Source organism: Leptidea sinapis, chromosome 1, assembly GCF_905404315.1.
Source record: "Leptidea sinapis chromosome 1, ilLepSina1.1, whole genome shotgun sequence".
Lineage (NCBI taxonomy): Eukaryota > Metazoa > Arthropoda > Insecta > Lepidoptera > Pieridae > Leptidea > Leptidea sinapis.
The window spans coordinates 23,675,350-23,703,025 of NC_066265.1; the positions used below are offsets into that span (position 1 = coordinate 23,675,350).

Consider the following 27,676-nt stretch of genomic DNA (forward strand, 5'->3'; position numbering starts at 1 on the left):
TAATTATTTATCTCTATCTGTAGATAGTATATTGACGACGGCCGTAAGTCTAAGTAAGATTAAGATTGTCACTAAACGCATAATATCAAAAAAGCAAAGCAGCTAAAAGATAAGTAGAGAAAAAATAGCATTTCTGTAATAAACATAGCATATAGGAAGAGGGAAGGATGGAGACGCTTCTGCACCAGTATAGAATCCACTAATCAAGCGGCTAAACTTAAAAACATACTCTCACGCGACCCAGAGCGAGACTTAGGTTGCCTGAAAAAATCTGATGGAACGCACACCAAATCCGACACCGAGACCTGCGAATTGCTCCTGAAAACTCACTTCCCTGGCTCTCTTTCTCACTCACTTAAACTCACTTTCCCGCATCACCAACAACCATTCGTGGAATGAGGCGTGGCAGAGTAGCACACCGGACCGGACTGGTTGGACTACAGCTCACAGAGTGGTAGACAGATAAGGTAATGTGGGCAATCAATAGCTTTCTTCCATTTAAAACAGGTGGCCTTGACGGTATTTTTCCGGGGCTGCTACAAAGGGGAGACACCGGGGTGCTGGCCCTGCATCTCACAGCTATATACAGGGCCTGTCTAGCACACCGATACGTGCCACTCCAATGGAGGGAGGAGGTGAAAGTAGTATTTATCCCTAAGCCCGGCAACAGTGACTACACGAATCCCAAATCGTTCAGACCAATAAGTCTCACATCCTTTCTGATGAAGACTTTAGAAAGACTTTGCGATAGGGATATTAGGTAAAATGCTCTCCTACACAAACCACTACATATCAACCAACATGCCAATAGTCAAGGCAAATCAACTGAATCTACCCTGCTACTGCGTAACATCACTTGTAGGTAAAGGTCTATCACGTAAACAATCAACTTTAGGTGCATAGGCCGAGCGTTAGCTGAACACAATGTCGATCCTACAATTGCCGGGTGGATAGACAACATGTTGAGGCACAGAGTGATACGTTTTACTGTGAACACCAGCACAAGATGTGTGGTGGCACCTTGGAACCTTGTGGTGGACGAGCTCATCGCGGAGCTAAACAGAAATAAACTATACACAGTAGGCTATGCGGACGATCTCGCCATTCTAATAACAGGTCCATTCGAGAATGTCCTATGTAATCTCATGATATCTGCTTTTCAGATAATCGAAGAATGGTGCACACAATATCGGCTAACCGCTAATCCATCAAAGACTGAGCTAATACTTTTCACTAACACATGCAATTTTGGCAATCTTACATTACCAAAGTTGTTCAATACCGAAATAAGCCTTACTAAAGAAGTTAAAAACCTGGGGGTCATACTGGACAGTAAGCTGCTTTGGAATAAACACAAAGACCACAAGCTGGAAAAAGCATGTATAATATTTTGGCAGTGTAGAAGACTCGTAAGGAGAACCTGGGGTCTTGCTCCAAAGATATGTAAATGGCTATATACAGCAGTTATTAGACCAATTATCACCTACGGAGCAATAGCTTGGTGGCCCAGGACAGAGCTAACAACCGTACAAACCAAGCTGCAGCGATTCCAACGGCTGGCCTTCACAGCCATAACTGGTTGCATGCGCACTACGCCAACGTCTGCCCTAGAAACTATTCTAGGGCTCACACCGCTTGATATACATATCCAACATGAGGCGACAATGTCGGTTCTCCGCCTGAAGCTGATGAGTGTATGCAAGAATGATGACTGCCTCACAGGAAACCTCTGGAACAGAGTAAGGAAGGATTTCCCACTCTGTGAGGCACCCTGTGATAGAATACCCAAAACACACATCTTTCAAAAGAATTACCGCATTCAACTGTTTGAAGTGGGAGCCGACCAGTCAGGTGTAAATGAACTCAGAATTTACACAGACGGTTCCAAAATGGCAGCCTGAACTGGAGCTGGCATCTTCTCACAGGAACTGAATATACACACCTCTATACCCTTAGGCACACACAGCTCCATATTCCAATGCGAATGCATAGCCATCAAGGAAGCTGCAGACGCGATACTAAGAAGGAAAATACATGGATATTATATCCGTATTCTATCCGATAGTATGGCAGTGCTGACTGCGCTGGGGAGCAACACCTATAACTCAGCGCTGATATACGAGTGTCACCGATCCTTAGAACGAACTGCCTCTAACAACTGGGTAACTCTGCAATGGATCAAAGGACACAGCGGTTCGTTGGGGAACGATGCAGCGGATGAACTTGCAAGGCGGGGGTCGGAAACGCCGCTACCCTTCAGCCAAATGCGGTCATGGATACGCTCTCTCACCAACAACCTACACAGAACCCGATGGACAAATGTCTGAGGCTGCAGACAGTCGAAAGAGGCGATTCCTGCACTATCGCCCAAACTGATACGTCGACTTATTAGCCTAAACAGACACGACATCCGAATTATGGTCGGCACCCTAACGCGTCACACATCACTGAACAAACACCTATTTGCAATCGGCGTTATGGACAGTCCTAAGTGCAGGGGCTGTGTAACCGAAGATGAAACGGTCACTCATGTAATCCTGAAATGTGCTGGGGTGGCCAACCAACGGGCACAACCTTAGTAAATATAAGGACGCTCCAGGAAGTCTGCGAACACCCCAGGAGTGTTCTGAACTTCTGGAAGGAGCTGGGCTGGTTGGAATGACTAGCCAACACTGCACGCAAAATGGACCCAATTAAGCGGTCTAATTGCGGAAACAGGAGCCCTTTACCAATACCAAATAAACATAGCATCAGCGACTTTTATATTCATATTATTAACATTTATTTTTAATTGTTTAAATTATTCTATTGTATTTTTAAGACGTTAAAAAGTGTATTTTATATACCTACTTTCAAGATTTTCTTTTGATTTGATTTTGATTAAATAAATTTTAGAATGAAAACAATAAAGTCTTATATTTTTATAACGTGTCAAATACCACTTTATAACTCAATACTCTTGACTTAAGTCAATGTAATAAGTATTCAAATGTAAATATGAAAATGTTCACTTTAATGTAAGTAATGTAATAAAATCTCGATATTTTGCCAACAAGCTTATGGATTGAGCGACGCTCGCCTCGTATATGATAACAATCCATCAAGCTGGAGACGCTAATCCAATATATATTTTGGTGACAATTATCTTTGAATTTTTCATATTCAATACATATTTTACAAGAGCATCTCCGTATAAATTGCGTCTGCCGCCGTAACTGCAAATTGGATGAACATTTTATAAAAATATTCCTGTATTACTAAAAATACTTTGGTTTGTTTTTAGTATAGTTAGTATAGTTTCATTTTTGCCAATAAATTGACAAGCCTTAATATTAGGATTAATTTTAATTTTATATATATTTATTATATTTTATATTAAATTAATATTTATATGCTTTTTATATTTTAACTTAGATTAAAATATAAACAATTTGTTATGTTTTAAAGTTACTAACGTCACTTCTGGGATTCATTACATAAATAAAAATTGAAAACAAAATTTATGAACGATGCGGGACTCGAACCCGCCAAATAAAAATATGAAATGAAATTTTATTTGCAGGAAACATTGTACTTAATATGTTAACATCATATTATTTATAATCCAATATCTCTCGTTAATTGACATGCAAAATATGTTACAAAATTGTCTAAACACTACTGTTAAACCAAAATATGTGGATTTCACAATGCTATCATTAATATGTATAAAATTAAAATTTAAAGATATTATAATATGAGACGTAAATAATTTAATTATTATTTAATTTATAGATCGTGCATGGTCTCAAGCCTCTTTACCGATACGGTTTGGTGGTTTGGGTACTCGCAAAGTTTCGGGCGTTGCCTTACCAGCATTTCTATCTTCAGTTCATAGTGCCCAGCCTTTGGTTACTAGAATTGTAAATCATGTACCAGGTAACTCAGAGATTGTGTATTTGAACGAAGCTAACAATGCTTGGCTAAATATTGCAAACATTCAAAATTTCCCAGACGATTTAAAGTGTCAAAAAGCATGGGACGCACTTCTTTGTAAGTCAGCCTTTGATGATCTTTTGATCTCATCTACTGACATAACAGAGCGTGCTCGTCTTTTGGCCGTGACACAAAATGAGTCGGGCTTTTGGTTACAAGCCTTGCCTTCTGCGCCGATTGGAACGCTACTTGACAATATGACATTGCCAATATGCGTATCACTCCGGCTAGGTATAAAACTGAATGAACCACATCAATGTAGATGTGGCGTTCAGGTAGATGCTCTTGGATGCCACGGGTTATCCTGCCTAAAATCGGCAGGCCGTATCAGTCGACACGCCAGCATTAATGAAGTCATCCGCAGGGCATTTGCCACTCTTAATATACCAGCTGTTTTAGAACCAAATGGTATTACCTAAGGGCGCTGGTGTGGGATGCTACTTGCGTCGATACTCTGGCTCCTTCTCATGTCCAAGTTACGTCAGTTGGTGCTGGGGCTGCTGCTTCGACTGCCGAAGACAGCAAGCGTCGCAAATATGTTGGTCTCAGTGAGTCATACCTCTTTGTGCCGTTTGGTGTCGAGATACTTGGCCCGTGGGGCCCAGAGGCGCGGAGAATGTTCAAAATACTATCTTCACGCCTCAATAAGGCTACTGGAAACCGAAGCGCTGGCAGCTATTTCAGTCAACGGATCAGCCTTGCTATCCAACGCGGCAATGCTGCCAGTATTCTTGGTACGCTTCCACGTAATGATATTTTTAATTTTATGTAATCGTAGAATTGTAAATATAGTTATAAGATTTGTTTTGTTTGAATAATAAATATAAAAAAAAAACATTTATTACCTACGTATAATGCTAACAAATTCAATGTCATAAAAGTATATTAATTTACATATATTATTATTATCAAACAGACTAATTCATTTTGTAATGAAAAATTCATTTAAACTATAGAAGCACTTATTTATTAACCACTGATGCAGTCTTCTTTTAAAAACTTTGAAAGGTAAATCTTTCAATTCATTGGGCAATTTATTATATATTTTCACAGACATGCTGTAACAATTTCTACTAAAAGATGCAGTTCTACAGAAGGGCATTATGAGTTTATTTGGATACGTTGTGCTTAAACCTTCTGGATTTTTTTTTGTATAGAAATCACACATATGTTTTTGAACAAATAGGCTTATCTCATAAATGTATAGGCATGGCAGCGATAGAATTTTAAATTTTTTATGACCTCTCGCGTTCAAGAATCTTGAGCGACCTCTCGCGTTCAAGAATCTGGGCACTGAGCGTATCAATTACCATCAGCTGAACGTCCTGTTCGTCTTGTCCCCTACTGTCATAAAAAAAGAAAGAAATGGTTCTATTTTCATTCAAAATAACATCTACAATGAAAATAGTGAAAATAATAATATCGTCAAGATATGCAGAAGTATCCAACCCTACACTGTGCCAAGATCTATATAGCCACCACATTATAATTCCAGCAGCTCTACGTTTTCGTAAGAAAACTTATTTAATTGTCTAGAAGGTTAGAAATGCAAAAACTAAAATGAAAAATACTTAAACAAAATAACAATATTGAAAACTAATGCAATATAAATAAAGCGTCTTGGCGAAGGTTCAAGCAATTTTACTTTTTGAACATTCACAAACGTTTTAACATTGTGACAAGTTTCTGGTAAGTTTTTCAATAAAACTCTAGAATAATTCAACATCAACAATGGCCAATGTATTTCAAGATATACTATTATTGTAAGTATGGACATTTTGCGTAGTTTGACTGCAGTGGCTATTACAAATTTAAAATAATTATAACCATACAAAACAAAATTATAATGCCTTTTACACTTAATGGCTTCATACATACTAGTGGTAGGCTCCTTTGCACAGGATGCCGGCTAGATTATGGGTACCACAACGGCGCCTATTTCTGACGCGAAGCAGTAATGTGTAAGCATTACTGAGTTTCGGTCTGAAGGGTGCCGTAGCTAGTGAAATTACTGGGCAAATGAGACTTAACATCTTATGTCTCAAGGTGACGAGCGCAGTTGTAGTGCCGCTCAGAGTGTTTGGGGTTTTTCATGAATCCTGAGCGGCACTGCATTGTAATGGGCAGGACGTATGAATTAACATCAGCTGAACGTCCTGCTCGTCTCGTCCCTTATTTTCATAAAAAAAAACCAAGAGAATAAAAAAAAAATTTTCAGAAGTTATTGTGTTTTCCCCGCCATGCGGTCTCTAAATCCATACTATTAGCCATTAAATCCACTTTTTTATGTAAAAATAGCAATTAATCGATCTATTTGTTTAATAAGTTCAACAATCATTTATCTTTCTGACTATGTGCTTATTACATCATATATATGCACAATATAATTGTTATATACGATTTTTTGCGACTAAACGTTCATATTTTGATTTAAGGCCATATTGAACATACTTAAGCGCAATGCATGCAAAAAACTATTAAAGTATTGATAACCGTAGCTTCTGTAGTGATCTGGTAGCAAAACACTGATTGTGAGCATAACTCTCAGCCTTTCTACCAAACTCAATGCATTATCGGATGCAACGGAATTTATGAAGTATTTCCCACTATTGGGTACGCCCAAACGTGAAGGTTCTGTAATAAGCAAGCAAACCATTGCAAGATACATAAAACAGTATAGATCAGCCAACGTCTGTTAAAGTGCGTGAATAAACCACAAAGCTAGTGGTATACGATAGCGGCGATTACATATCTAGGTAATACTGGGCCATTAAACACGCGGCTGTATAAATTTATTGAATTAATAACTTCATATGGGAAGGTACACCGCTTCGTAACGTAACGCGTTACGGCGCCAGTCTGTATGGTTTATTATTATTAATATTTTTCTTTATTCATTTTGTCAAACAATCGCTTTTACATCCAAGTAACGTAGGATATAAAAACTTAGTCATAAAATACAGAACTTTATAAAAAAATAATGGAATTAGATTTTGAATTATTTCACCAAAGCTTTGGAGAATAAATAAAAACCCAAACTACACTAGAGAGGGTTAAAAATTTTTTAAAAATATATTACTATTGATGAAAGTTTTAAAAATTTTTGCCTTGTATGTATCCAGCACCGTCTAACGTATCATATCTTCTATATGGGTCATTCGCGCTTGTCAGCTGCGGTTTTCGTGGCCACACATGATTGGTTTCAAATGGCAGTTGGCAGAGATATCGCGGTTTTGTTCCGGTTGTTTCTGGTACACATGCTGGATGTTCAGCATTTTAACAATCACAAAAGAACTCCGCTTAGCCGTATGATTTCTGCTGAACATAAAATATATAAGTATATAAATAAATTTACCTACTTAGATTATTATTCTATATATTAATTACACACTATTTGTATCGATGAATAAAGTTCCTGTAAAAAAAAAATCCTTGAAATTACGAACGAAGTTTTAAAATAGATACCTCAGTTCCACAATATAACAAGTCACTCTTCTGAAATTCAATAAGTTTGAAAAATTGTTCTATAAAATATGATAAACCACCATTTCCACGGAGAAACAAGTCGTTAAGTGGATACAATTTAGTTGTTACTTCCAATATTTTTTTTTTTCATGAGTCTAGAATATTTTCGTTCCATACTGTAACAATTCAAGTTGTTTTCTTTTGGAACGCTTTTCTGAATAAATGTTACTCTTTTGCAGTTCCAAACCTCACCTCAGTAGGTATCGATACGAAAATTGGCATCAGTTATCAAGAGTCATGAGAAGTTCAAATTGGCACGTAAATGAAATCTACGCGTGGGATCTTGAAGGTCGCTCATATCACCTTTCCTGTACAAATTTTACTCAAATTGTCATAATGATAAGGTATTACCTGATTAACATATTACACCACCCTCAACGAAACACAAAGCTTGTTGCTTATCTTTGCAGCATTTAATTCAACAAACGTTCCTAGATAATTTACTTAATTCACTTCTCTGAATTAATTTACTTGTACTGAATACATTATAAGGTGGCTTTTGCTATCACATCAACTTGCTGGTAACATTGTTTTGAACCAACTAACCGTTGAAATAAGTATGTTTTCTAAAAAGTTGAAAAATACGAATTTTAATTTTACTTAAGTAATGAGTTCAGTAATTTATATTATACTAGCTGACCCGGCAAACGTTGTTTTGCCATATAAATTATGTATAGAGTTAAACCGTTTCTTGGACATTGCAACATTACTTTATTTTTCTAAAATAAAAGAATTTTTCTAAAATAAACGTAGACTAACTTACTCCTTAGCTTGATCAGCTACCTGCCAATAAAAGTCCCGTCAAAATCAGTCCAGCCATTTCAGAGATTAGCCGGCACAAACACACAGACAGACAAAAATTAAAAAAAAAATGTTATTTTGGTGTATCATATACATGTAGCAAGAAACAGTTAATTCAATATTACAAACAGACTCTCCAATTTTATTTATATGTATAGATTTATGAAAAAATAACTTTTGTACATTATATTAATCGCGGATTTAAAATTGGTTGACAAATAAACACTAGAATAGCACCACCCGATCTCCTCCCTTGGGTGTCGTAAGAGGCGACTAAGGGATTCAAAGAACGGTGGATGGGTAGCAGCATCTTTCCGAGAAGCACCTACATCCACTGCAATCGCCTACCCGCCTGCCAAGCGTGGCGATTATGACAGAAAGCACCCCAAAATGAAAACAGACTCCTGGGAGGCTAGTACTACCGGATGCTGGCTAGATTATGGGTACCACAACGGCGCCTATTTCTGCGCTGAAGCAGTGATGTATATAGTAGTGCAGCATTCCTGTGTTTCGATCTGAAGGGCGCCGTAGCTAGTGAAATTACTGGGCAAATGAGACTTGACATCTTATGTCACAAGGTTACGAACGCAGTTGTAGGGCCGCTCAGAATTTTTGGGTTTTTCAATAATCCTGAGTGGCATTGTATTGTTATGGGGGTAGGGCGTATCAATTACCATCAGCTGAACGTCCTGCTCGTCTATTCCCTTATTTTCATAAAATAAAACAGTTTCAATAATTCTAAATTGTGTTAGTTATGAGTTTCCAGGCTTATCAAGATATGAAAACAATATTGTATCGGGCTTGTACCATCAAGATATCTTGGGTGTACTAAACACAAATGAAAGGAACAAAGAAATAACAGTTTTGCAGAAACACTGTAAAACCTTACTAGTTATTTCCCACGGGGCTAAAAGACGTGAAAATTGGTATCTTAACATAAATACTTGCAGTGTGTTTGTGTGATGTTTATTTAAAGAGTAAATAATTATTGCGTATGTTATGTTTAGTGGAATTATGTCCGGAGTTTACGATGAAACTTGAATTCAATATTATATATGCAAAGAAAACTTTACAAAGTCCATATTTTACCTGCAACGATTGTCCTTTGAAAAGTCTGTTGCTTTTGTTTTGTATTTATTAAGTTTTGTGTTTAGTAAACAGAATTCAGGATTCAGACGAGTGATTAGCGACCCTATCTACTAAGCTAGAGGTCACGGGTTCAAATCCCGGTAGGATCAAACATATTATTATTTATATGATGAATATGGATGTTTTTTTCCGAGTCATGGATGTTTTTATGTATTTATGTAATATGTTTAAGTAAGTATATAGTATTAAATATATCGTTGTCTCGCAACCCATAGCGCAGGCTATGCATAATATGGGGCAAGGTTATTTGTGTAAAAATGTGTCAATACAATTATTAAAAAAATGAAAAAAAAAATCATCGGCTTAATTCAAAGGAAATTGAATTGAAATATTAATATGTCCTTTTAGAATAGTTCTTAGCTATAGTCTGAATAAATAAATAACTTAGTACGATCCAGCACGTAAATTTCATTTAATTTACCCAAAACTACAAATATTCTTACCAGATCAAACAATTACGCTATTCCTCTATACATTATATACGACATTCCCATAAAGCTTTAAAAATTATATATTTAAAACAAGTGTGTCATCATTGGAAAAATTATAAAATCCATCCATAATATAATTTTATCTGAAGCTAGCTAACTAGTTCACTTATACACAAATGTGTTATTCATAACGTTTACTTGATAAATTATTTTAATTTGTTTTTTTATTAAACTTTCAAACTATGATGTAGTAAACGTAAAGGAAAGGACATCCTTTTTTGGTGTTATTTTAATTACAAATTGAGCGGCTAAGATTTACAAAGAAAAACACAGATAAGATTTATAAAGAGCTCGTGTTGTTAATTCTATTTAATCTATGTACTATCTTATTTGTTAAGTAAATTATAAAATTACCTCTATCTAATCTCTAATCTATCACGTTCACTACCGAAGATGTCATGGCAGGAAATTAGGGTTGTCAAAGTGCTAATTAAGTCTACTCGTCTATCTCATATAATGACAGACTGAATAATATTATGATAAGAAAAAGAAAGATCTACTTGCAAACGTCATATTTCATAGTTCCAAATCCATTACATGTAAAAGCTATTGTAGCTATTTGATCTGGCACCAGTTTAAAATATTCTCAATCAAATTTTAAGTTCAAGTTTTTTTATAACCCATTGATTTCTTACTTTTAACGATATGCCTTAGTGTATCATGGCAATTTCATGATTACCAAGCTTTGCTAGAAAATATCACTTAACAAAAAAATATACCCGTTAAATTTAGAGTTTTATGCAATAAAAATGTACTCGAACTGCTCCATTACGTCGGAGCATAAGTGTAAGCACATACAATTAGGGACTAGAATGTGCACGCCGTTTAGAACCGATTCGTTTGAAATTCAAGCGACACAATTTTAGAGATACCGTGAGACTACAAGTATTAGTACTTTCCTTATTCTGTGCTACATTTACACAATGCTAATAAAAACTGTTTTATATATATTTCATTTTGTAGTTTATAATTGTTTACACACCACGCTTTACTTATTAAAAACTCATTTTTTTTTAAATAATACGTATTTTTTTTTAATGATAATACGGTACGAGACAAGCAGGGCCTTCAGCTGACGGTCATTCATACGCCCTGCCCATTTCAAGGATTCTTGAACAGCTCAAAAATTCTGAGCGACTTTACAATTGGGTTCACCTTCAGACATAAGAGGTTAAGTCTCATTTGCCCAGTAATTTCACTAGCCACGGCGCCCTTCAGACCGAAACACAGTAATGTTTACATATTACTGCTTGTCGACAGAAATAGGCGCCATTGTGGTACCCATAATCTAGCCGGCATCCTGTGCAAAGAAGCCTCCCACTAGTTATATTTATGATAAACAAAACGTGCAATAGCAAGGTTCGTACGTAGCATTCCATACAACGTTTGAACTGAAAACTTAACAAAACATAATAGCATAAAAATTTACTAAACACTAAAAATATTCTTAATACATTTATATTAAAAATAGTATAATGTGTTAAATAGACTAATAATACCGTCTTCAAATACACAGACATTATCTATACATATAAAAATGAATAGCTGTTCGTTAGTCTCGCTAAAACTCTAGACCGGCTAGACTGATTTGGCTTATTTTGGTGTTGAATTATTTGTCCAGGAAAGGTTTAAAAGGTGAATAAATATGAAAATTCTCGGATAAAAATTAATATAAACAAAAATTTTGTTTTCCTTTGATGTGTCCCCCGTCGTTCAGAAATCAAACCGAAAGAATAATTTAAAATAAAAACTAATTAGATTTTATATATCTTTCTTTCTAAATTATACTAAGTACTTCTTGGCCAACATTCAGAAATATAACAGCTGTTTCCCGATGACATCTATTTTGCACACCCGTAAATGATTAGCCTAGATAATTATAAAATAACTATATAACCTAAATATTATATAGTCTGAGAATTGGTCGTCATCTATTTTTTATACCCCAAAAATTTTAATTATTAATTTTCTTATTACTTTATAATATGGCAATACAACGTTTGCTGGGTCAGCTAGTATTATATAAAAATCTCCTGTCACGGTGTTAAGTATCATATGAGTGAAATAATTCATAATACTGGGGAAAATGATCAACAATTCAATTCGCCGTTCAAAATCAATTACCAAGTGTGCTCATTGCTACGAATATCAACATTATCACATATTACAAATACACTTCATGGGTTGTGAGGACATCAATTGTGTAGACCCCGAACACGACTCGCCAATCGTGTATGTGGACTCAAGTTGCGGCTGCAATAACCAGAATCTGCTCAAAGTCAGACGCGTTCTGTGACCCTATTGATTGATGATAGTTAATTATTGGTATTCTTCAAATCACACATGGACGAATTGCATCAAAACAAACCACCAGCGGAAGATCATGTGGATAGATTTTGTGACAATCATAATGTTAACACGAGGAACATACATAAACATATTATGCCTACTACTCGCTTTAAGTTGAGTTAGTAAATCTTTTATTGGGCGATGAATATGCTTCCACAATATGATCCCAGAAAATGAATGAAAAATGAAACAAAACAAATGTGTTACGAAATTTAAAAGAATTGTTAAAAAACGTATATGTCGGAAAGGTTACTATAGGATAAACGATTTTCTTAATGATACCGCAGACTGGGAATGAAGCGAACAACCTCAGGCTCTTTAATTATAAATATTTATTGTACGATATTACATTTAAATCCATATTTTTATAACAAAAATCCCGCTGAGTTTCTTGCGCCCGTTCTTCTCAGGTCTGAAGCAGTCTATTTGAATATTTGACGTTCAATAAGCGATTTTGAATAAAAATATTTGAATTTGAATTCAATGCGCCTATTGTTAACGATGTTACTGGAATCATAATTTGAGACCGCACAGTGACTCAAGAAATAGTGATTCAAAGAAATAACAATTTAGAGTCTATCGACGATACACGCGTTCGACGTTCCCGCAATTTTTCTAGAAAGGATAAGACACCTTACCTCTGCTATATATCACTGCACTGGCGGCTATCAAAGTGATTTTGTGTCTGTTTGATATTCGCCATTTTTGGCACAAAAAATTTGCTGTCAAACATATGGAACAGCCCGTCCAGTGACATTTATACAGGTCAGTGGATAAGGCGGATTTTGCATAAACATTAAACAACCATATCGTTCCACATGTTCATTCATTATGAACATCAGTACTCATTCTGGATTAAAATTTATGAATTGAATGAATGAATTGTTACTACAGCCGAATCAAATAAAAAATTAATATATATTTCTGTACGTATCTTACCTAATAATATAATAATTCAACGCAGTCAACACACCATCATTTCGCGGTTTCGTGAGCTATTCTAACCAGTGGCAGTCTCCTTTGCACAGGATGCCGGCTAGATTATAGGTACCACAACGGCGCCTATTTCTGCCGTGAAGGAATAATGTGTAAGCATTATTGTGTTTCGATGTATATGTGTCCGTAGCTAGTGAAATTACTAGGCAAATGAGACTTAACATCTTGTCTCAAGGTGACGAGCGCAATAGTACTGCCGCTCAAAATTTTTGGGTTTTTCATTACAAAATTACACATATTTGGTCTCACACGTTGCTAAATTCACGCGCGTTGGTTGAAATCGAGGATTACCTCATGCATACAATTTGATTGGGCCGAGGAAATAGATGGTATAATTTCGACGGAATTGAGTCCAGATTTGTCTTTGTTCGATATTGTTACCACAAATATGAATAGCCCATGCGGTGATCTTTTATCTCCTCTCACGGCATAGGAAAAATGTACAATCGTGAATTAGAGTAAACTCTGTAGAAATGAAGTGAAGTAGGAGTTGATAGTTTACTTGGACACTTCTTCAATTTTCAAAGAATAAGCCACAATTAGGCGTGGTCAGATTTTGCTAGTATACTAAATCTTTCAGATTACAAGTATATATTATATTATGCATATTGTATAAAGATTAAATTTATCGCTGTAGTATCTAAGATGTTTAATTAATTACACAAATTAATTTTGAAAACAAAATTTATTAACTATGAACTAACTAAACTATGCGGTTGGCTTAGTGGAAAGAGCGCTCGCACCGAATGTGAGAGGTCGCGGGTTCGAGTCACGCATCGTTCATAAATGTAATTAATCCCAGAAGTGAATTCACTTCAAGAAAAATTTAAAAAAATGTTTAGGTTTAATTAATATTTCATAAAAAACGATTAATATAAAATATTGAGTAAGCATTGAAAATAATCAGAGAATCAGCCATAATAGTTATAGTTAAAATTCAACTTCATATTTCGAGAATTCCCCGTTACCACGATTTTCACTTAATCTTAAGCACTACCTGTTTATTGTTGCAAAATGGTTCGACACCACGAAGATTTGAATGTAACTCTATAACGCTGGAATAGAGTCTAAATTAGAAGAAAAGCGGTGGAAGGAGGATATTCAAGATGCCGAGCACGTGTCTGTCGACACGGTGGGGGCAAAAAGTGGAGGGTCACACGTAATGACCAATGTTACTGAAGCGGACTAGTTTTTATCCCGTTGTTATATACGGTTACGTTCGTACCTGCAAGAATGATGAAGATAGAATGAACACTGAAATCTATTAAGCTGTAAGTAATCCGTTTGTTGAAAATGCACCACAGCGTTGAAATTGCACAAAAAGAACATTTAAATTATATTTATAACTAGCTCACCCGGCAAACGTTGCTCGGCCATATAATTATTTTTAGAGATAGACCGTTTTTTGGACATTGCAACATTACTTTATTTTTCTAAAATTAAAGATTTTTTCTAAAATAAAAATACCTGCCAATAAAAGTCCCGTCAAAATCGGTCTAGCCATTTCAGAGATTAGCCGGAACAAACAGACACACAGACAGACAAACACTGGAAGAAATGTTATTTTGGTGTATGTATATATATCCATATACATGTAGTAAAAAGCGGTTATTTCAATATTACAAACAGACACTCCAATTTTATTTATATGTATATATTTATACATTTCACGTAAGAACCTTATATTTATACAGAATGGTATCGAATTTATTTTGTACCATTATTTATATTACACAAATAAATCTGAAAACAAAATTTTATGAACGATACAGGACTCGAACCCGTGACTTCTCGCGTTCCGTGTGAGCGCTCTTTCCAACTGAGCTTTTTGTTTTCCGTTTTATTTGTGTTATTAATCCCAGAAGGGAGGGTTATCACATTAAAAACATAACAAATTATTTAGATTTGCAAGAGCGATATCACCAGTTAATTTCCTATGATGCAAATATTAGGGTTGAGCAGGTGATAAACTGTTAAGTTGGTTCTGTAGATAAAACCACAACCTGAGAGTTGAACTAAGCGTACAAGGTTTTATAAACGATACATCACTCGAACGGTTGACTCAGTTGGAAAGAGCGCTCGCACGGAACGCGAGAGGTCACGGGTTGAGTCCCGCAACGTTTATAAAATTTTGTTTTCAGTTTTGTTTGTGTAATTAATCCCAGAAGTGAGGGTTATCACTTTAAAAAATAACAAATTGTTTAGATTATTTATATTAATTACGGGCTGCTGCGCGTCATCGTCTGCGTGAACGCTTTTAACAGCAAAAATGATATGACTTTTATGTAGCGAGAATTTCCCCGGGCATACATACCTACAGACCAACAGACAAAAATTCTATGAACTAACGACGTTTTGGTTACAGAAAGCTTCAGACTATTCAAAATAATTTTCAAAAACTTCACGTCGACGAAGTCCGAAGCATCCGGAACGAGCGAGCATGTAAGAAAAGAGTAATGAATGTAGACTGTAGAGGAAGCGCGTGAGGTTTGTAAGGATAGAAGCAAGTGGCGTTCTGTTGTCTCTGTCTACTCTGACGGGAAAATAGGGCGATAGTGCATGTATGTATGCATGTAAATTTAATTTTAAAAAGTTGAAAAGTCATATATTACCTACTTATTTCTACCTTTGCTCTAAAACAAAGGCGCTTTCAAACAGAGGAAATGGCACCCTAGTAACTCTGATAGTATTCTTTTTTCCGGGAGGGCGACCAACTGTCCCAGGGTGGTGTAGGGTTCCTCGTTCATAAGTCTCTCGTCAGCAACTTCACTGAAGTGGGGAGTGTATCGACCAGGGTGGAGTACCTAATACTCAGAATTACTGAACGGTATTCGTTGGAGGTCATTCAGGCTTACGTTCCGACTTCGACATATTCAGACGAGGAGGTGGAGGATATGTATATATATCTAGACAGCCATACACTCCTAAGGCCAACTTCAACGTTGTCAACGTTGTCTTGTGAAATCGGAACGCCCGAGGCCAGATGCTGGCTGACTTCATGGAGAAGGATGATCTTTATTATATATGTTGAATTCCTTCTTCGATTGACAACATTATGTCGACCAAAATACAGATGTTATTTTATTCTCTGTGATCAACTCGGTGAATTACTGCTTACCGCATAGTAAGACTCACATTGAATATCAATCCAAAATGACGGAGCGAAAAATTAAAACAGCGAACCACAGATGACGCTATTGTCCTCAAACTGGAAACACAGAAGATAATATTATTCAGGTTTGCCAACATGGCCATGCTGCACGGTGCCTGCCTCAGGCATCTCACGAGCCATCCTAAACAAAACCTCTGTTCGTTTAGATAATTTGAATATGGAATTCTGAATTCTGATAAATAAAATTTATGTATTTATTGCGTATTTAATTTCAAATCATAAATCTACTTTGTTCCTACTCATCCCATAAAATTTGCACATTCACACACCAGCGTGATGAGTGAAATAATATACCTAAGTATTACAACGAATAGGTACTAATTATAATACCTATTCTCTAGTAGTGGTAGATTTTGACGCTCAATAAGTGATTTTAAATCCTATTTTGAATAAAAATATTTGAATTTGAATACAATTAACATCAGTTTTCTATATTTGACGAATTTTGTTTTGGTTTATCTGTTATAATTATTATCGTGCTTTTTTTTGCGCCCAGACAAAGGGAAAGGGTTACCCTCCGGGATAACGACGGGAGGGAGGTAGTGAACGCTCATGCATACCAACCTAAGTCTGCGTTGGTTATGTGGGACTCACGTAAAACCCAAATGCCTACCCACTAAAAACATCTTCAGGTTGGCTTTGGGCAAGTGCCCTCTAACCCTTGAGCCTTCATCGAAGGCAACCTTCTCTTGGGGAGAGAGAGGCGCAAGCGGCAAATCCCGTGTAACCGCTGAGATATAGCACAGAAGGTGCTATCTAATTTGGACTAGTGACATCAGACGGATGATCACAAACTAGAGGTGAATCTAAATGCGTCTGATTATCCCCCGATGCCAAGAGGCGATCTAGGTCAGACGTGAGTTGGTTAGTGGGATCGGTGAGGGCCTTTCTAGGCCTCCAGACTTGATGACGTGAAGGAGCGAGGGGTGTAATCCGCTGCCTCCTTAATCATAGGATTGGGGTGATTGTCTCAGGACTTAAAGAAAGTTTAAGACAAGCACTTTAGGTGTTGATGGATGGTAGGGTTGGGTGCTCTAAGTCACGGTGAAGATCTGCGTTCCTGACGCACCAGTGAGCATTGATAGCCTTACGGCAGAAATTGGATTGGACTGTTTGGAGTTTATCTATAATTCTGGGTTTCGCAAGAGCGAAAACTGGAGCGGCGTAAGTGATAACCGGTCGAATTCAAAACTTGAAGAGTTTTCGAGCATAATATCAAGATAGATAAGATATTTTATAAATTTTAAATAATTTTAATAAACTGTCCTGAAGTTTGCTATTAGCGCCATCTGTTGCAATACTGTAAAACTTAGGTGAGATATGTCATGACAGCGAAGCAGCTAACAGCTATCTAATTGTGTAGTTACAAGACCTTGCACTAGATGGTATTAAAGAGAAATGTACACATTTTCAAATAAATAATAATTAAGGTGTAAACAATCAGAGAATAAAAACAATAAATTGGTTTATTCGTCTATTATTATTAGGTCTTATTGATCAAGGGTTCAGCGGCAAAACTATCTGATAAATAAAATTTCTAGGTCCCTATCGATATTTATGGAATAGGGCTCTTAGGTTTTTTCTTTAACATTCTTGTAACAAGAAATAAATAATTTTTTTGTTTGATAGGTAGGTAGGTACAATGAATGGCTATGATATATTACTGGGTATTGATTCGTCTTTCCCGCTTATTTTACAATCATAATTCGGGGCACATTATTTTTTTCATATTATGTTGCAATTCATGTCTTACTTATTCTACCAGAAAGATATTTATAAAAGTAGGTAGTTACCTATTTATATTTTATGATCATCAAGAACAAATCTTTTCAGGTTATGCTCTGAATTTTTAAATTCATTTTCATTTATTACTGCGAAAAAATACTTCTATGGCTTTTGATTTATTGCGTTTAATTGCCTCCGCCCAAAAACTAGAATAACAGAATAATATTGTCGGTTTACAGCAAGAACTCAATAATGGCAAAAAATAATTAAGTACAGTTTTTATGTCCAGAAACATCGTCTTGACGTGCTCGAAAATGCAAAAACTAATTTATTTCTAGCTGTTCTAATTTGGAAGTTATTCCGTATGCATACAGTTGATTATTACAATTTCGGGACTATTGGTTCTATTAAAATCATTAAATTACATTGTAAACTATAAAAAAAATTAAAGTAGTGAGATAATATACATTTACTTTTTACAAAACTCGTTTTCATGATTTCGTGATTTCTTTAATTAAGACTTACGAAAATAGCTTTAGAACGAAATTTGGTTAAAATTATTCACTATTATATATTTATCTATTAAAAACAATAATGTTATAATAAGATATATTACACAGTTTTAATGGTTCGTTAAAGTTTTTCGACATCTGTGGCGATAATACTGATGATGAAACATAGATCCGACAGTCTGATCCGGAGTTAAAACAGAATCATTGCAGTGGATACATAAGGGGGGAAAACCGCCACGGATGTTCGAAATCGAAAAATCGCAAATGTTTTTTGGTATTGTGTAGGGATTTTTATTAATCTATATTAATCGATAAGATTACATTCCTAAAAAACTTGAATGGGGATTATTATGTCGCATTGTTGATAAAAGTGCGTGAAGTGGTGTTCTGTTTTTGCAGGACAATGAGTCTGTTCATTCAGCGCGAGTTGCAACGTGCCCTAGATTAAACAGGGTTTAAAGAAATTGACCACCCACTTAGAACGCACCGATGATTTTCTATTTTGTAATGTAAGCAAAGTGAGTGACCTAGATATTGCGCGGTTTTTGAGCATTTTCAAGGCAAAGACGGCGAATATTTTTTCTCTGGGCTAGACATTTCCCTACATCAGTAAATTATAAGAAATACTAGATTATGTGAAATAAGAAAGAAGAAATAAAATAAAAATAAAAAATTTAATAAAAACATCACGTATTTAATTATTGTTGCATCAATTTTTGAAGTGTAAGTAAAGAAGTTCTTTTGAATCGTTGGTATTTGAAACTCGATCGAAAAAACGAGACGATAGAGGCGCCGTTCCCAGCTATATCCCAGGTTTTCTAGAGTGCAGATAACGAATTTGGGATAATATTTGAAATTATTATTTTGCACGGCGACCATCTTGGATTTCAAAAATGATCCCAAATTCGTTCTCTGCACCCTTGAGAACCTCGGATTCGATATCAATATTGTTGAGATCTTAATTCGCGCGGCCGACATCTTGGATTAAAAAGCAATAAAATGGCGCGTAACCGAAACTGGTGACGATTTGCTATAAAATTTCTCTCATACATCGATAAAGAAGTTTCACTTCAAAAACATACCGACGTATTGAGATCCTCCTCGTTTTTTGAAGTCGGTTAAAAAGAGTGGCCGTTAATGTTCTCATTATCTCAACTTTTTCCAAACATAAGGGGAAATTCAGTAATTTAAGAGAAATATTTATAGTGACTATTCAAAGCGCTTAGTTTAAGCCTAATAGAATTAAGATTATTTGACTTTGACTTTGAATACTTATAACATCATGTGGCGTCGTACATTATAGCCTCTTTTCAATATCTACCAATAAACACAAAACACTATCCCAGCGGAGGAACTCGGGGTATATAGTACTTTTATAGCTCGCAACATACTTTTTCCATGGCGTCTGTTTTGTTTACAAGATATTTTGCTGTTTTGACGAATGTATAAGCTAAAATTAAAAGTTGTGAAATAGTATTTAGGTGTGAAATGTGATTATCTCATCATAATTTTATTATAAGACGCTTAGTGACACCCTTTCACTGAACAGTTAGTTGTTTTTCAATTAAATTTCGCGCACTGATGGTCCTGGAAGTTGACTGAATGCTTCATTTCGCTTACGCGCTTCACGCTTCGCTCACGTTCTAAGCGTTATTATTCTATGACTGTAATACTGTTCATCATTTGGGCCTCCCGAGAATTTATGCAAGTGGACCTCCAGCTTCTGACTGGGTTCAGCAAACAGGTCGTTGTCGACGGCTATTGCTCGAAACCGAAGACCCTGAACGCTGGAGTGCCCCAAGTATGTTATCCACCTTCAACATACATTGCTATGCAGACGAAAGTACTGGTGATGCCGTATACAAAGGGCCATGCAGGACTCTCTCGGGAAATCGTAGATCAGTGCCGGATGAAACTTTTGTCTTCTATCGAGTCCTCTCTTGAGAAGGTCATGGAATGAGGGAAAATAACATGGACAAAGTTGTCCAATTTAACCCCCAGAAGACTCAAGTTTGCGCGTTTACCACAAAAAAAGCCCATTTGTCGTATCACCGCTCTTCCACAACACCTCCCTTAAAGCCTAGTATCGGAATACTATAAACTATAAATTGGCTTTTTACTTTCGAAACTGATTCATACATTGCCGATTGTCGACATTGACCCCCGCGCCCCGTAAAGAGCCACTCTTTACGGGGCTCCACACAGAAAGCCGGCGTCAAGTGGCAGCTGTGTTGTCTCGTTTCGTTTGGTCAGTGCGAGTCCCGTATGTCTATTCCCTTTTCCACCCCCAGAGCCCCGTAGGCCCACTCCGCTTTCCTTCCCCACACCCTTTCCTGAAAGGCCACTAACGCATCTGCAAGCCCTCGGATGGTACAGTTTTCCATGTGCGGCAGTGATCTCTTTCCATCATGTAAGGCTCGTGCCCGTTTGCTGTCCTTTTCATCGAAAAAAAACCACTATTTCTATTTAAATAGAACGATATTTTAAAAATAGACATCTATTTTAAGAAATACTTAATTCAATCCTCGATCAAAGGCCCAAAGACAAGAATTCGATTCTTACATGTATATTATTAAATATTTAAAATATTCACTTGATTTGGAAAATTTTTAAGGAAGTCGGAAATTAAATTGTAAAAAAACTAATTTTTCATTTTTTTTTTGCATACACTGCATGTTTTTTAATCTATTAAAAAAATAATTGAAGAAAATATTTATCAGATGGATTGGATTCCTGTATTGGTTATAAAACACAAAATTCTAACTAAAATTTGAAACATTCGATCTTATATCCAACCATATAATATAGTAACAAAGGAAACAATAAAAAATTGTCATCAAGCTCTCGCCACATGGCAATAAAAATGTATAGTCATATCCCGAATCATAGTAAAAAAAAGAGACACCTTCTTTAGATAAGAGATACCTTAAAAAAAATTGTTTTTCAATGCTTTTATATCTATCCCAATATCTAACCGAGTTTTTTAACTATACTAATTGTGAGAACTTTAATAAAGATATTATTAACTTACTTCCTAATATTATTTTGTTTACTTATATAAAACTAGCTTTTAACCGCGACTTCGTCCGCATGGAATAGTAACTTTGGACAGCATTTTTTATTTTTTTGGATATTTTGTTAATCATACACAATATTCTTCTCTTTGCGTCCATTTTCGCAACACAGCGCTTTCCATCATTCTATCACATTCATATGGGAGAAATGTGACACACATTTTACCAATGAGAGGCTTCTTTGCACAGGATGCCAGCTAGATTATGGGTAGGTACCACAACGGCGCCAATTTCTGCCGTGAAGCAGAAATGTGAAAACATTATAGTGTTTCGGTCTGAGTCTGTAGCTAGTGAAATTACTGGGCAAACGAGACTTAACTTCTTATGACAGTATTGTCTAAAGGCGATGAGCGCAAATGTGCCGCTCAGAAATTTTGGGTTTTTATACAATCCTGAGCAGCACTGCATTGTAATGGGCATGGGGTATCAATTACCATCAGCTGAACTTCCAGCTCGTCCCGTCCCTTATTTTCATAAAAAAATACAACTAAACTGAGGAATGAAAATGCTTCCATCTTCCTAAAAGACGGACAATCCTGGCTGACAATGATTCCTGTTATTCCGGTGTCCCGTACGCACATTTGACATCACCCATTTTTAAAACAGATTATATATTAATGCCTTATTATTCACAGATGGCCTTTCTTAGTCTACGGTACACGACCCATGCCAATTGCCATTATGCGGAAGGCATTTACGCACGCACGGCGATAACTGCGGATTGACAGCAGTCTATAACTCATCTAATATAAGCGAAGAATGTGTCAAAGAAATATGTAAATAATTGATCGTTACTAGTTTCTACATATTCAATAAAGATTACTTAATAAGTTTCGTATCTACAATGTTAATTATAATCCTTATTTTAATACTTTGTTGCACAATACATTTTATCTATCCACACACCCTTATATGGGTCTCTGAAACCTTCAGATTATTATCTATCTACAGTTAATCAACCTTTATCATAATAATCTAAACATCATAATACGGGCAAATAATTTAGTTTTGTCCTTACTTTCATTATATTACTCGTTTTTTTTTATCGTTTCTTTTAGAGCTTCGGGGTTTACTCATGAAGTATGTACGTCTCAGTTCGCGGTACTTACTTTTAAATTTAAAAAGAAAACATTCTCTTGCATGAACAAAATAACAGGGTAACACTGGACTAGATATTAGAAGAATACTTTCGAATTGGTGCCATTGTAAAACAAATCAGATTTCATTGTGGAATTGAAGAGCGATTGACGGAACTCCTCAAACTAATTGACACCAACGCCCATAAACCAGATAATATAATTTTTTTTGTTTGGATTCTGTTCATTTATATTTTTCTAATATGTACATAGAACTATTATTGACATTTGACACATTTCTGACAAATTAAATTGATTGTTTATTTTATTTATTTAGAGCATTGCTAACAAGGCCAAACCAAACCAAAATACAATAAACGAATATTTAAATCGTACCTAAATAGGCTTATAACTGCAACATTACGTTGACATAAAAGCAAAACAGGTACATTATGTGTACCTTTTTGATGTTATTTTATTATTGCTGTAACGATAAGAAATACCAACACTCCTCCACATTTCTCACGATAAACAACCATTAACATAATAAAATATAATATGTAATAATCGAACTACATAATAAATATAACAACTACTGCCGGAACCGGAAACAATAGGTAAAATACATTGTAACTTCATTGAAAGGATTAATCGATACAGCCAGTTAGTATTATGATTATCATCAGATATCTTAACCATAATCAAAGGTTACTGATATATTCAAACACCTTTTATAGGAGTACCCTTAATGTGTTAGGTCAGTCATCGTTTACAATGTATCGAATCTTGTTATTGCTAGGTTACGTAACATTAGCTGTTGCTAGACGGTCACCAAATGCAGAATATGTCGAGCAGTTAATAAAAGAAACTGATTTTGGTTCGAGGTTTTCAGACAATTTACTAGAAGATGCTTTCCTTGACGCAGTAAGTGTATTCATATCTGAAATAATATAAAACAAAGTCCTCCCCCGATGTTCTGTCAGTCTGTTCGCGATAAAACTCAAAAACTACTGCACCGATTGCTATGTTGTTTTCACCGATAGATAGCTTTATTCTCGAGAAAGGTTTTAGTGTATAATTTGTTTAGTTTATGAATATATTTTGCATACATTAACGATATTAGTGTCACAAATAAAATTTGAAAAACAAAATTTTATGAACGATGCGGGATACGAACCCACGACCTCCGGCGTTCCGTGTAATCGAACGGTTAGCTCAGTGGTTTAGAGCACCTGCATGGAACGCCGGAGGTCGTGGGTTCGTATCCCGCATCGTTCATAAAATTTTGTTTTTCAAATTTTATTTGTGTATTAATCCTGGAAGTGAGGGTCATCACTTAAAAAAAAAAATTGTTTAGATATTAGTGTCGTAATAAAAAGCCGTCTGGAAGCTTTCAGCGAAAACGCTGTCTAAACCCATTGAGGTATAACAAAATAATGTATTGTGGAATTGTGTATCTTATATAGTTCCACAGAAAAGTCCACGACGGCATATGTCTATCTCTTAGGGATAACATACTATATCCATTTTAATAATTTAAAAATTAGTAATAATTTTAAAGCGGTAAAGGCCTTATACAACATTATTCCCGAATACTTAGGTACTTACCAATGATATATCATTGGGTTCTTACATATTTTTTTTTTCTATTGACTGAACAGCGTCGGTTCGGTCATCCACTCTGAAACAAACATTACTCATCCCACAAAAGTATTCAATAATATCATTATTTAACTGTTAATGTGGTCTGTCTAGTCTCTTTATATATTATTTAAAAATGAGATGATACTAAATATTGAACATTGTAATCATATGTGTTTTAATGATTGTTTAAAACAATCTAGTGATTTCTGGATTTATACACACTAATATTAGTGTTTATTAATTGTTAGATCGTCCAATATCTGTTTCATTTACAGAATGGCTTAGCAAGCAAATATGGTTATCCATTCGAGGAGCATTCCGTAGTTACTGAAGATGGGTATATTTTGGGATTGCATCGTATTCCGCATGGTCGTGACAAAAATAATATCCCTGGTGAAAGGCCAGCAGTACTTGTGATGCATGGTCTGCTTTCGTCGTCAGCTGACTTTATGATCATGGGTCCAGGAAATGCTTTAGGTTTGGCACAGTCATCAAATTCATATTTATAAGACATTGATATATATGATTATAAATGAAGTACATATTATACACTTTTGTTAAATTCGATCAAAATATTCTTGACAAAGATTGTTTAATATTTTACAGCTTATATTCTCGCAGAGGAAGGTTTTGATGTATGGCTTGGCAATGCTCGTGGGAATTACTACTCTCGAAGACATACTTTTCTTAATCCGAATAATCGAAGTCAATCATTTTGGGACTTTTCGTGGGATGAAATAGGAGATTTGGATCTGCCAGCTATAATTGACTACATTCTGTCCGTAACCCGGCTACCAAGTATTCACTACATAGGCATGTCACAAGGAACTACATCTTTCTTCGTTATGGGATCAATGAGACCAGATTATAATAAGAAAATCACATCAATGCATGCTTTAGCACCTGTTGCTTACATGGCCAATACCAAATCTTTAGTTTTCCGTTTAATATCTCCACATGCCAAAACTATTGCGGTAAGAATTTCTCTTGTCTATTTTCTTCCGAAATTTCTCAATGATACATTATTATTTTAATATTTTCTTAACTTAATGAGATGTACCTTCTTATTTTTTCAACTTCTGTTATTTTCTAGAGAGTATTGTCATTCTTGGGAATGAAAGAAATGCTGCCAAATAACATTGTGTTTACATGGCTTGGAATAGTTTTATGTCACGACGGTTCCCCATTACAACCATTCTGCTCAGCACTTTTATTCTCCATAGTTGGGTGGAGCCCGAACCAATTCAATTCCGTAAGTATAGCGTAATATAACTTATATTAATAATCCTAGAAGAAGTTTGGCCTTAAGGGTAAAGCAATTTTTTTGAGTTTTAACCTACTGAAATCTTATGCAACTTGACATTTTGAGAAACCTATAGGCTTTCACGGTCCTTCGGTCGGTCTGTCATCCCGTCCCTTTTTTCTATCTGCCAGCGGTTGCTCTCAGAAGCTGCAATAGTAATACAACTATATAATTGTTTTTATTCATGTATAGTATATTTATTAGATCCATATACACTTCATGTAGATACAATATCGTATAAACGATCTGAGAGCCAAATAAGGTGACCAATTTTGTTATGTTTATGAGTGATTCAAAATACTATGGAGCTGATGATTACAAGCGTGGCTGACTGTTTGTGACTTATCAATCAAAATCGGTTACAGTAACAATAGATTCGCTTTTCTTTTCTATCTTGCTGTATCTCCGTCAGAGATGTTTTAGTCTCATGCACGCTTTGTTTGTTGAACTCTAGTATATTGTAAGTCTGTGATAAGATCCTTAAAAAAAATATATATTTCAAATTTCTGTATTTACCATTTAAATATATACAAAATTACTTATAATCTATATTTAATCTTATTATAGCAAATAAATGTTAACCCCTATATAATTATGTAGGTCTCAGAAACCTATTTCTACATCCTTACATACATCTACGTGTTGAGGGATAAAACTTTATTATGCTTAAAACTAATACATCTGGTTTGTGGGGGAAAATCCAGGAAACTGGGAAAACGTGGCTATTTGCTAGCTTTCGATAAGATCCTTCATTTTTCTTGTAAAAACCAAGATAGCGAATTCCAGTTTCACAGTTACAACTCAATCTGCACCTATGACCTGATTTGCAATATAATCCAGAGGCACATTTTTTTTCTGTTTTCATAGAGTTGGTTAATTTATTCTTGATAATGTTATGTATGTACATAAGCACATAAGTAAATTTACTAGAAACTGTGATAACCATAATGTTAACACCAGGAACAGCCACAAATTTACTATGCCTACTACTCGGCTAAATCGAGTTGGTAAGTCTTGTGGCCTATGTACATGCTCTTACAACAAAATCTCAGAAAAATGAAATACGAAATTCAAAAGAATAATTGTTAAAAAAAATTGTGTGGTAACATAATTTACTTTGTTTATGATACCGCAGATTAGGAATGGAGTGACCAGCCTCAGGCTATTGAATAATAAATTTTATGTTACAATATTATATTGCAACCATATTTTTATGACAAAAAAAGAAGCCCGCTGAGTTTCATGCGCCCGTTCTTCTCAGGCTAAATTTTTCGAACGGGTGGTAATTTTTGACTTTCAATAATTGATATTGTATCCTATTTTGAATTAAATCATTTGAATTTGAATTTACAGACAATGTTCCCAGCAAAGCTCGGACATGCCCCAGCTGGGTGTGCAATTAACCAATTTGTCCACTACGCTCAAAGCATCAATAAAAAGGACTTCAGACGTTTCGATTATGGATCTATTAGCAACATCAAAAAGTATGGTCAAGCTACACCTCCGAAATATAACTTATCGCAGATCACTGCACCAGTGATTCTCCACTACTCAACCGCTGATCCACTATCTAATATTGTTGATGTTGAAAGACTTTATGCAGAGCTTGGGGGTCCCGCGGAAATGATAAAAGTACCACATGATCAGTTTAGTCATATCGATTTTATGTGGGGTCTCGATGCAAAGGAATTGCTTTTTGATCATGTTTTAGACATAATGAAGAGATTTGAATTAAATGATACCTGATAATAAAGTTTGTTTTACTTTAAACATATACTATAACTACTCGCCAATTAGTAAGGTAATGAATCGTCAAAATATCATTCGACATTACACATTAACACCAATTTCTCAATGAATTACACCGAATTTTATCGTACCATT

General features: G+C 35.5%; 1 protein-coding gene across 1 annotated transcript; it reads left to right on the top strand.

Moving 5' to 3' along the window:
* Positions 1 to 470: 470 nt before the first annotated feature.
* On the top strand, positions 471 to 27,538 carry LOC126964948 (lipase 3-like). The gene is made up of 7 exons (XM_050808287.1): positions 471 to 760; positions 896 to 1,380; positions 23,645 to 23,769; positions 24,765 to 24,966; positions 25,096 to 25,463; positions 25,583 to 25,741; positions 27,146 to 27,538. The coding sequence occupies exons 1-7, from the start codon at positions 471 to 473 to the stop codon at positions 27,536 to 27,538; spliced, it is 2,022 nt and encodes a 673-aa protein (XP_050664244.1).
* Positions 27,539 to 27,676: the final 138 nt, after the last annotated feature.

Coding starts and splice junctions, on each gene's coding strand:
- LOC126964948 (XM_050808287.1), top strand. CDS start 471: ATGTGGGCAATCAATAGCTTTCTTCCATTTAAAACAGGTGGCCTTGAC. Junction 761..895: donor CTTTGCGATAGGGATATTAG/GTAAAATGCTCT, acceptor AATCAACTTTAG/GTGCATAGGCCGAGCGTTAG. Junction 1,381..23,644: donor CCACAAGCTGGAAAAAGCAT/GTATAATATTTT, acceptor TGTTATTGCTAG/GTTACGTAACATTAGCTGTT.